Genomic DNA, 11572 nt, shown 5'->3' on the forward strand with positions numbered 1-11572 from the left:
AATGTAATGTAAATGCTACGCCAACTCAGATGATCACACTTAATTCTCATGGAGTGGGAGTTTTAATTCAGATTAAAAGTGCCTTACATGACATGAGGTATACATTTGAGTTGAGACAATAAGAAACATCAACAGATTATCACTCAAGTTGACAGTAGGTTCATGTACTGCAGAAGACATCCCTGTATTTGAACACAAACATGAGTTGATTTGGGATTAAGTGGCACATCCACAGCCAAGTTACGCATGATGGAACCCTGTTAGGTGATTGGTCGTTCACAGTAGTGGTCCTTTTGCATTGCTAACATCTAGATGTGGCACCCCTCTAAGCAGAAGGGTTTTAACATTTAAAATATCCCTTTTGTTTCAAAATTCTCTGAAATAAATCTTCGATATTGCTTTCTTGCCTATGAATATTTGTAAAACCTATTGACGACAATTACATCAACCAATTTGATGAGGTGGGATTTAATTGACATCAGGTTTTATAGGAGTGAGGGTTTTAATATATTGCACCAGTTATTTAACAAAAGGTCATTAATGCCAGGACAGGTCAGTACACCCAGGAGACTGGAACCCACTGGGGGCTGGAGGAGGCCCGCTCGATGGCTGCCTCCACAGCCAGGACACTTTCCTCCACGTCGTTGTTGACCAGCACCACGTCAAAGAAGTGTCTGTAGGTGCCCAGGATGGCTTCCGACTCCTTCTGAATGGTCTGCAGGCTCTCTGACTGGAGGAGGAAGGGCCACATCGGGGGGGTTTTATGTCTCAATAGTAAATTTGAGTGTTAAAGTACTTGAGACTAGAACATACTAGTTCATAAACGTCTCGGAGTGTAGAAATATGTAAATATATGGAGGAACAGTGCAATTAGTAGTGCAATTATTGACTGGATGTCATGTTTAAAACGGTTAACGCCAGCTACTGTAGTCGTATTGATGTGTTTTGCATGCGCAAACAATCCAGCTTGCTGTTTCGTCGGTGTTTACCTGGGGAGCCGTGGTGGTGGGGGCAATGAACACCACCAGAGGAGCAAATTCAGCCGTCCGTAGAAGTTTCAGTGTCTAAACCACACACACGAAACATACTGTTACTTTTCACTCTTGCATTGTCATTATTGCTTAATAATTGTTTTGACTTGAGTCATCGTTCGTGTTCAAGTTTGAAATTACAATCCCAGGCACCCAATCCCACCTGTGGCTCCACATCAAGCAAAGCTATCTTGTCCTGCTCGTGAATCTTGTGGATGGTATCGATTTTGGTGCCAAACATGAAGCCCTGGAAGCTTCCATACTCCAGCAGCTCGTTCCCGGTGATTGACTTGGTCATGATCTCATTGGAGATGAAGTAATACTCTTTCCCATGCTCCTCCTCCTTCCGCGGGGGTCTTGTGGTGTCTGGACACAAAATAAGATCACAAGTTTGGAAGATTCAGAGAGAAAAGTGTTTAAAACCCGCAGGAACCCAGGAAAGGAAAGTTCGTCTAGATCTCTTACGTGGCGCGGGGTAGGCAAAGTTGTCGGAGTATTTGGTCAGCAGCACACTTTTAATATGGCTTCTTCCGACACCCGGTGCCCCTAAACAAAGATCGACAATTAGATCAGAGAGGGAAATGGATGGAAATGTGAATTACTGCAGGTGTTTATGCTAAAGGCAGTTAACGTTAGACACTGAACCGCTCTCACCAATAAGCACCAGCGTTTTTCTGTTAAAGGCAGGGAGCTGAACAACCTCTTCATATGAAATGACATCCAGCTGGTCAAAAACTAGAGAAAAAAGTATGGAAGCAAATCAGTGACAATGTTTTGAATACTTAACATTGAAATTCAAATACCACAGAATTTGTTGGTTTTGAATTAACCTCTATAACATTTAAATATAAATGTATTTGCTGATTTTCTTCCATAGAAGAGAACCTATATTTTACAACATGATCAAATACTGCAATAAAAAAGACTGTAAGTGTGAACTTGCACAGCACTTACTGGAGCTGTGCTTGGCTAGGTACTTGTCTTTGCACTTTTTCTTCTTTCCAAAGGGGCTGCATGATTGGCTTGCCTGTCCTACGGCCTTGCTCTTACTGGCCACCCGCCTGGAGAGTAAAGGTCAATTACTCACTCAGAACACCTACCCATAAACCATAGTGTCACAGCTATTTCTTCACAGCTACCCCCCCCCCCCCCCCTCTCCCTTTTCCCTACATGGTCCTGTCCGATTCTTGTATTAACATTACATGTCCATACACCGTTGGGTCGTACCATTCTTGAAGTTCGGGGGAGGGTATGAGGCCAGCAAAGTCAGCAGCAGAGCTCTCCACCCTGCCTTGCCACCAGTTGGGATCCTGCTTGTTGATGATCTGGATGATGTCCCCTGTCTGGAACTTCATCCCTGCTTCTTTGCAGGGGATGAGGTCATCTTTGGCAGGATCGTAGTCAAACTGAGCTCTCATGTACATCTGGAAGCGGGCGACACATAGAGACGTGAGATGCTACCCTCTGGGTGGGACCTGGGTAACTGAGGTGTGCAGTACAGACATGAAATGGTGGTTGTGATGATTGGCAGTTTCACGTTACCAGCATGAGGTGGATGTCTTATCCTAGAACAACTAACCGCTACGTACTGTACATGTTAAGAGTTAGTTTTAAATCTAGTTGAGTTATACAAGCTTCAAGTTGACTTTCCAGTTGGGATGTACTGTGTTTACGGTTTAAAGGATCTTGCAGACTACACAGGATGGGACTGGGTTTCTTAAAGGTTATCGTTTAGGATACTACAGTTATCGTTATGTCATAATGGGGGAAAAAACTTTACACAGACTGCCATTACCGTCCACATTATAACGAACACAAAGTGTTTCATAAGTCATTTCCAATGCAAAACTATACTACAGTAGGTGCGCGCTCAATACATTTGATTAAAGACCATGTCATTTTGGTCAAGCTCTGTTACAATTTGCACCCGTTGTATTCGTTTCCAAAGCACAGGAGGGTTTAGAACATAATGTGGCCAGCAGATGGCAGAGTGAAACACCAATAAAGAGGTTCCAAGTCTAATTTGCTTTCTAATGTGAGTGATGTGTATCTTATTAGGCCTCTAGAGGACTCTAATGCTGTATATTCACCTGGTTCTCTCACTGTCTCAGTGAGGAATCACCTGACAAGGAAACAAACTGACGTCATAAGAAAAGAAACATGATTGGAGGGGGGGAAAGAGAGAGGTCTCACGTATCTGATGTGGTTAGCTTTCGAGCAGGATCTGAACTGAACCTTTTTCTCGGTTTGAAAGGCCAACCACATTCTTGATCATTCATACACTAGAAACGACATTTCATAACCAAAAATAGAAGCAGATAGAGGCCAGTAAGTGAGAGAACGAGAGAGCGAACAGAGAGAAGGTTGAACGTGTTCAGGCGAGCGGCGGCGTTCTCCTACCTCACAGACTAGTGAGCGACTCTTCATCTTGGGGATGACTTTCATGGTGACCACCCCGTTGGTGTCCTTCTGTAATGGAACAGAAGAACACCTGATAAACCTCCTGAAATGCTTTCCAGTCTCACAAACACTTCCAGCAGACGAAAGACGAGACTGCACCCTGTCACGCCATCACCGGTCCAAGCATCAAAGGCATCGAGGAAATATTTACCAGGATCTTTTGTAGCTGGTCCACCGACTGATTGGCAACAGTTGTTCCATTGATCTCTGCTATTTCATCACCTTCATGTAAGGAACCTGGAGAGAAGGTAACTGGGTTAGTGACGGTATTAGACTGGACAATAATATAATAATAAACACAGAAAGTGCTGGTCCCATTTTTCCTAAACTGAAATAAAAGATCCCAGAACTTTTCCAAACCCACAGAATGTTTAGGTTAGGACTTCATTAATCCTACAGTTTAAGAACAGCTTGAATGCAGCAATACTTTGTGTAAGGCGGTGGCAGAGATAGATACCTTGCCTGTGTATCATTCCTCCATGCAATATTCTGGCGACAGTGCACTTTTGTTTTTCATTCAGTTTCAGAGTCACTCCCTAAAAGGCGAAAAAGAACCAGTTAGGGAAGCACGCAGACCTGTCCTCAAGTCAAGCTTCTGAATTCCAAACCAGTACACAGGACAAAGGAATAAACCGTTCACCATTGGCTCCGAGGGATTCTTTTCAAACGCCACCTCTCTCATTCTGGTCAACTCCGCGCCGTTCATCAGGCCAGTACTCCCGTTAGTATGCACTTCAGCTCTCTTGGTCTCTGTTTGCATGGCCGCCTGGAAAACAGCAACACAGAATCCATGGATGTTGATGCGTCACCTAACCGCCAAGCGGTTCGTGCTCTGAGGTTAGCTGACTAAATGTTTCTGCTGTCTAGCTATCAGTGCATTTCCTGTTGGGACCCATAGTAGCAACTTAGTTGAGGTGATTTGTGGGTTATGAAATGTAGCAGTGGTGTCGGACAGTTCAAAACAAGATCAAGAGATTGACTGATTGATCAGTGGGATCTGGAATGAACATAGTAGTACTCTGTGTATTCCTGGCCCCAACAACAATATTTACTGTGTTGGTCTAACACAATAAACGTCTCTGTTGTAATCCTAACAGGGCGGTGAACCATCAGAATCTCCTGGCCCATTAGCAAGAGCTTTTCCCTCAAGCACTCCCCCAACAGCCATGTTTAATTTGCAGATTCAACATCTGTTCCGGGTTGAAAATTAACCCTGCATTTTTAACACCTCATTAGCCAGGTACAACCAATCGTATCCACCTGGCAAAGGGTCGTCTTGGATACACCCTATGGGTTTGTAGGAGCATTTTTTAAGAATAGCAGTTGATGGAACAAAAAGTAAAGATAACGTTAATTACATCAACTAATCTAGGATCAATACAGGATATTGTACCTAGCAACTAATGACAACCTTGGTCAAATGACTCTGGTGTTTTGGCCTTGGGTTCCATTATAGGTGCTTGTTCATGTAAAATGGTACACGCATTAACTAATCAATATTCTTTTTCTTTCTTTTCTTTTTAAGAATGTTTCTTTCTCCACACCAAAGCCAATGCGTCTTGGATAACACAGGAATTCGTGTCAATCAAGGGACACCAATCCGGTCATTGTTGTGTTCCCATGCTCAGATAATAACCCATGCAGCACAAACGTGACCTCCCCCAGGATTTGTCCAGAACAGCTGTGCTGAGGTTGTGTTCTCCTTCAGGGTTTAGACATGATCTCATCCTCCATTGGCACCACTATCATATTAACATCACTGCTACACATTAACACAGCCTATCATGCACCATTGTGATAATCTAACTCAGTTTGTACAGTATGGTGCATTCACCCCACTGGGTTAAAGGTCACAGTTTTTATGGCTGAAGTAACACAATGAGAACTCCTACGCTGCCAGGTGGAAAGTGCAATGTGTGATTGTGTAAGGATAAAAAAAATCTTATCTTGCAGATAATCCATGGTTGAAGAGATAGCTACATATACGGACATGAAATGTGTCAGTATCAGGTCAGGAATCCGCCCTTGTAAACCTTACGCAGGTCTTTTAATAAGTGTACATTTAGATCACAATAAACTGATATTCATCTGCTATGATTTATAGAATGATGAGGTAGGTCTTAACAGAGGTCTTCTGAGTTAATACTGCTGCCTGACATTTTGAAAGCTGATTTATTGGCCAGTGAAGTTGAAAGAAAAAGGCCAGATGGCCTTGGTACGTTCAGGGGAAAGGAAAATACATCTTGTTTTGACGAAATCATTTCCTTTATCGTCAGTCACTCATTGTTCCCTGTAGCTGAGTGGTTTAGGATTCACTTGAGATTGGATTACAGGTCAAAGGTCAAAGTAAAAAAGGCATGATCAAGAAAAGGACACATTTTGTGGATCGTAACAGTCGCTAAAAGATACATACTTCTTATACAGCACATTAACTCTGACTTGAGGTCAGGACCAAGTCGTTTCATACTGGAATGCCATGCAACACTTTGTGTTAAAGTTGCATTAACTACATAGCAACACTTTATATCAAGGCTATGGGGGAAGTTGAGATTTCCAGAGGTAACTGAGTGTTAACATTGATGATGTTTTGGTAACAACCTTCAACTGCCCCTTTACAACATCCACTTACCCCTCACACCCCTCTCCCATACTGTGCTTTCATACACTTTTGCACTAACCTATACAGCTAATACACAAATACAATGTATTTTTATAGGGATTCCTGGGTAGATGTACATTTGATTCATTTAGAAGACGCTTTATCCTGCATATCACCTAACATACATGGTAACTTGCATGGTAGTTAAAGTAAACCTTAATGAAACGTTTTGCTGTTTTGTTGTTGTTGACTAGTGTGATATCTGCTTGGGGTACGCTATCTGGCACAGGGTCTCCTGCTGCGGATAGGCACACCTAGGCTGCCATGTGAAAAATAAATAGCCTTCAGGAGGTAAAACACTGAGCAAGAAGAAATCAGCCCTCATCCTGAGCAGACCAGACTCACTGCCTTCTAACCCTCGATCACGATGACACAACACGACTCCCATTTCCCCATTAAGCCCATTTCTAAAACGTAAAATTGAGTCATGGGCTACGGAGAGTTAGATACAGTATATATGGTGGGAGTGATTTCAACACTTTCATATTTTCAACCTAATGAACTAAATTGCTGTATGGGTAAATTATTCTTATATGTCTGGATATGCTTTATGATCTTCCTACTAGTTAAGATGATTTCATGTTTGCAGCAGATCAATGAGTGAAAACCTAGTTTCTCTCTGAACATGGCAGGGTGTGTCTCAGCTGGAAACCCCAGAGAGTAAACAAGTTGTTTACGCAGCAACATAAAACATATGTACTAGCTGGGTCGTTGCGTAGTCTGGTACACTCAGTGCAGCTCTATTTAGACTGCTGCTCATGGTCAACAGTGATGAGATGACACCCCTAGACAGGGGGTGGGGGGGATCTGATGAGTAAGATGAGTCACCACAGTGAAGACCCACTCTCCCCCTTCCATATCTCCTCCTGCCAAACTGCTGACCTTGGCTGGACTGAGAGGGAAGTCACATGTCTGGAGGAAGCTATCGGGCCCCAGTCTAAAGGTCCACTAGTATCATCTGGATAATGAATATCTGTAATAGTGGTGTAAAAGAGAAAACGCTGATGTCGGCGGCGACACGCCACAGCACTGGCATCCTCTAAATGTGCAGGGGAATCAGGTGATCCATGTTTATTCATTTTTAAAACTGCTGTTCCTTGGGATTAGTAAAAAAAAAAAAAAACACTTACATTGTAGGCTGAATTTGGGGTCAGGTCTGCAAAATTGATGTGCTCCAGTTCAAGTGGAGACTACAAGATGTTTATCCAACACCTCAACAATGAACCGAGGATAAAAGAGCCAAGCGTTACAAAACAGGGGCGAGAGATTCTAAAATGTGTTAAATTAGAACAGTTCCACTTAAGTTAGCAATAAATGGATTCCCAGACACCCCCTTCTATCTCAATAACAGGAGTCCTTAACACATGAGCAACAGTGGCCACAGAAAGACAATCAGATGATCAGTTGCATGGTGCGTGGCCCCACTTCTCAGGTAGCCCTATTAGTCTATTAGTATTAACTCTGGCATTATGAACAGATTACAGCAGCTCAGTGTTTAAAGCTTTCTGGCTTAGCAACGGGAGCAGTCTGGTTATTCTTCTCCACTGGTGCTGACAGGAGCTTCAAGTCATCAGGTGGCTAAAGTGAAGTGGTACTGTGAAAGACCCTGGCACTCCCTGACTCAGCGGAGACAAAACAAGCTGTTCAGGGCTGTCCTCGTTTCACGGCTCTCACAGAGAGAGAGACAGGGGTCACGTGATCACCGGGTCACACAAGCCATCAGTCTTGTCTCTTGTCCTTTTTCGCGCGCCATTTCCTGGTTGTTCCTGCGGCTGACCCTTGACCTCTGTGTGTGAACAGAAGCCCTCTGGGGAGTGTAGTCGCCCAGCGCTGACGCTAGTGTGGTTACTGCTTTGGGGGAGGGGTGATGTCAGAGGTACAGAGAAGGATGTACCAAACAGGTTTGAGAAGGGAGGGGTGTGCTCGGCCTCACCACATTCACATCCCCCCCTCGTGGAATATCTGTTCGAGTTTCAAGATGTATGAGAAGGAATGTGCTTACAGGGTTGATGTATCGTATAAGAAGTTGTTATATAAATGGAGATAGGTAGGTAGGCCAGACATCTGCCTTCTATCTATCCATCTATCTGGACTCTGAACTGTTGCTACTTAGAACCTTCTATAGACTTTCTCTCTCCTGGTATGCATCTGTCCATACCCTATACAGGACTGTAGGTAGGGCGGGGCAGGTATCTAGAATGGAAGAGTATTGATTCACCTGATCTTGCGGGTCCACAGCAGAAACTAGAGAAGTCAGTGATCTGTGAGTCCACACTGGTGTATCAAGCCACAGTCTGCACAGCACATGCAAACAATGCTCCCCAAAACATTCAGACAATAACAGACTAGGTCCTTTGCTTTGTCTCATTCAAGGAACGCAAAGCCAGCTGAGATGTGGCGTAGTGACAGCTTCGGCAGGATAGGCTTTTGATGAAACGGTTCGATGGGTGAGCGGGGTGATGTGAAACGTCCCCTCGTCACTGCAGAGACGAGGGTGGGGTGCGGTGCGCCGGGCAGGCAGACATGCCTGGGTGTATTTATAGAAGAGCTGCGGTGATTTAGCCTGCGTGATTAGGCAGGTCCCCAGTCAAACACGTCACAGTGATGTCGGGCTGAGCCCACTCTCACTAAGTAACTGGTTTTCTGTAAGGCTTGTACACACACACACACACACACACACATACACACGGAAACACTAACAGACTGCACAAAGATCACTGTTTTCTCTGCTTTTGTTTCCGAACGCGCAGCAACTATCAAGAGAACATGCATGTACATGCATGCATGCTAGCACGTGAGTCGTGTGTCACACGCATACCTAATATCGAAAGCATGCAGATCTCACATAAGATGTTCATTTCATAAATCCTCCCTGATGAACACCTTGGTCTGACACCTACACATAGTCACCTATAAGTCGTGTGTGTGTGTCTGCAACATCTTCCACGGTTAGAATGTACCGCTGCAACATGGCCACTCATCAGCCCGTTCCACTACTTAGTCATTTAGCCAATTACAGCATCAGCCATCACCATAAGCCATGACAACATAACTGAATCAGTTGAGGGTGAAGAATCTATTTTGTGGGAGGGGGGGGTCAAAATGTAGTCAGAGGTATTTACAACAGCCATTAGTTCTCTCAGGGGGGTCTGGGAGTACAAGTTTTAAATTGAAGTTTCTTTGTCCTCTCCACATGACTTCATAACTCCTTCTATAAGTCATTACCTTCTTCTTCTTCCAAGAAAAACTGTCTTAACCCCTCATTCCACTTCAACAGAGGGGTTAACTATGTCTCAACTCAATTCAGTCACCCTGCTCTGACAGCAAGGGCCCAAACGTGCTCTCTGCCCTTTAATCCTCTGACCTCAGACAGACCAGAATCTCAATCAAGAGGACTAAAAGTCGTTGGTTGTCAGAAAAGACAGGACAAGTCAGGCTTGTTTCTTGGCTTCCTGCTGAGGTCGAACACATCCACCTGCTCTGCATGTGCTCTCAAACCAAGACAAACAAGTAGGATTCCTGTTCCTTCACTGTGCTTTGTAGCCCAGATGGGGTTACTGCAAAGCGGCTAGGACGTACGTATACTGCTACTGGACTCTGATCAGCGAAATATCGTTGAACTCTGCACTTCTGATCCTTGATCATCCACTGTACCTTCTATATGAGTTATTTGAATGTCGCTTTGGATAAAATAACCCGCCAAATGAATAAAATGTAAAAAAAAAAAAAGACAAATTAAAGAGGTGAGGAGATTGACACCGTCCCCCGTCCCCCGTCTCCTGTCCCCCGTCTCCTGTCCCCCGTCTCCTGTCCCCCAGCCCTGACAGGACCACTCCACTACAGCAAGGCCTGATGACATTAAGGCTGTTGAGTTGCTCTGGGACAAAGGTTAATAACTAGGTATTTCATTGAACATCTCCCAAGCCCTCAGAAATCCTGTGTGGCCCCTTTACATTCGGATAAAGTTCAATCAATCAGAAAACCCTGATCTGTTGTCAGGAGACATAAACTTTAAAGCATACCTTTATTCATCAATTCGTTGAGTTAGCAAGCAAGTAAACTGTATAGCTTACATATAATAAGCTATACTTGAGAAAACAGCACTTCTAACAGTGTGACGTCACTGCCAAACTTTTATAAATGGACCAACAGTCGCTAGAAAACACCTTCTTAAACACTTTCTGTTCCTGCTAACGCTTTTTGCAGAAATGAATCTGCATACCATGTGTCTGCTGGTCTTGTACTAACACTCATCCAGCGTTTTAGTGAAAACCCTGGGAAAGAGGCTGGATTAAGCAGTCTATGAATTTTTCATACTGCTGATACATCCAAATTGTGGCTCAGGCTCAAGTCTAAAAGCATCATTGTCAAACTACAAAGAAAATATGGGTCTACTTTGACATCTGCACATGTTTGATGTGATGCAGCCTAGTTCTAAATAAATAAATAAATAAAGATTAGGTCGGCTTTAAACCGGGTTGTACCAGTGGTGACCAGCGCGGGATATAAAGCGCATCCCCCATTCTACCTTCGTAACTTAACATAAATACAGGATATTGACCCAGCTTCAAGCAGCAAAATGTTTCTAAAATCGCAAAACACGCACATTCGGTACAAATTCGACATATAAGCGAACCATCATGTTCTAATTCTGTAACAATGGCAATCGACGCACAGTGGAAACCTCTTACCTTTTCTGACTTTGGTTTGTTTTGAAGCAGTTGTTCAAGGTACAGATCTGAGAGTGCAGTTCGAGCGCTGTTTACCCGCTCAAGTGTGACAGCGGGTTCGTTTTTATTGGATTTTAATGTCATCCTGCTTCTAGGCTAAACAAAATCGGTGAACCTAAAGTGCCCTTGCTCAAGGTCCGCAGAAGGCTTTGCCTGAAATATCGGAGAAAGAGGGGGAAGGAGCGATAAGGGAGCGGCGTGATAAGTCGCCTCTCTAGGTTGAAGTCCGAGGTTCGGATCAATTGGTGCTGTGGGGGCTAATGAACTAGACTACTGCAGGACAAGCTGACACAGCAGCCGCAAGTAAACACCGGAATGTACAGGGGGCTGTCTCTATTGCAGCTTCCTCTCCCGGGTAGCTCTGACGTCCTGGTGACAACCACGGGGGCAAACCAAAAAACGGTCGCAACGGCTGGAGAATGTGCGGCGAAAACTTCTCAAGTCCGTCATGGCGGTGCAGGCCTACCGATGCACTGATTCACTGCTCGTTGCGGTACCAAAGTGGTGGGTATTGCCGCACAGCAGTAAAATGCATTACCGCGGAGAGAATACCCCCTCAGAAATGGTGTTTTCCTTCAACGCAGATGAGAGGCTATGTGCAAGTGCGCCTATGCTGTAGAAATCATGTACTACACACAACATGACGCCAATCAAAAACCTATGTCACACGCTTGTATTATTTCAATTAATGA

At 44.1% G+C, this 11572-nt stretch overlaps 1 protein-coding gene across 1 annotated transcript; it reads right to left on the reverse strand.

Moving 5' to 3' along the window:
- Nucleotides 1-43: 43 nt before the first annotated feature.
- Nucleotides 44-11497, reverse strand: mpp1 (MAGUK p55 scaffold protein 1). Its single transcript, XM_047020731.1, has 12 exons — nucleotides 10842-11497; nucleotides 4132-4257; nucleotides 3949-4027; nucleotides 3643-3728; nucleotides 3432-3500; nucleotides 2259-2455; nucleotides 1986-2092; nucleotides 1686-1766; nucleotides 1497-1577; nucleotides 1195-1397; nucleotides 990-1064; nucleotides 44-730 (listed from the first exon to the last, which is right to left on the reverse strand). Exons 1-12 carry the CDS (start codon nucleotides 10962-10964, stop codon nucleotides 554-556), a joined length of 1404 nt encoding a protein of 467 aa, XP_046876687.1. The 5' UTR covers nucleotides 10965-11497; the 3' UTR covers nucleotides 44-553.
- Between the last annotated feature and the right edge of the window lie 75 nt (nucleotides 11498-11572).

This window comes from Hypomesus transpacificus, chromosome 5 (assembly GCF_021917145.1).
Source record: "Hypomesus transpacificus isolate Combined female chromosome 5, fHypTra1, whole genome shotgun sequence".
Classification (NCBI taxonomy): domain Eukaryota; kingdom Metazoa; phylum Chordata; class Actinopteri; order Osmeriformes; family Osmeridae; genus Hypomesus; species Hypomesus transpacificus.

Excerpts from the sequence above, each read along its gene's own strand:
- mpp1 (XM_047020731.1), bottom strand. The coding sequence starts at position 10,964 with ATGACATTAAAATCCAATAAAAACGAACCCGCTGTCACACTTGAGCGG. Across the intron at positions 2,093-2,258 it reads TCCCCCGAACTTCAAGAATG|GCGGGTGGCCAGTAAGAGCA; the intron begins GTACGACCCAAC and ends TTTACTCTCCAG. Across the intron at positions 1,578-1,685 it reads AAAAACGCTGGTGCTTATTG|GGGCACCGGGTGTCGGAAGA; the intron begins GTGAGAGCGGTT and ends ATCTTTGTTTAG.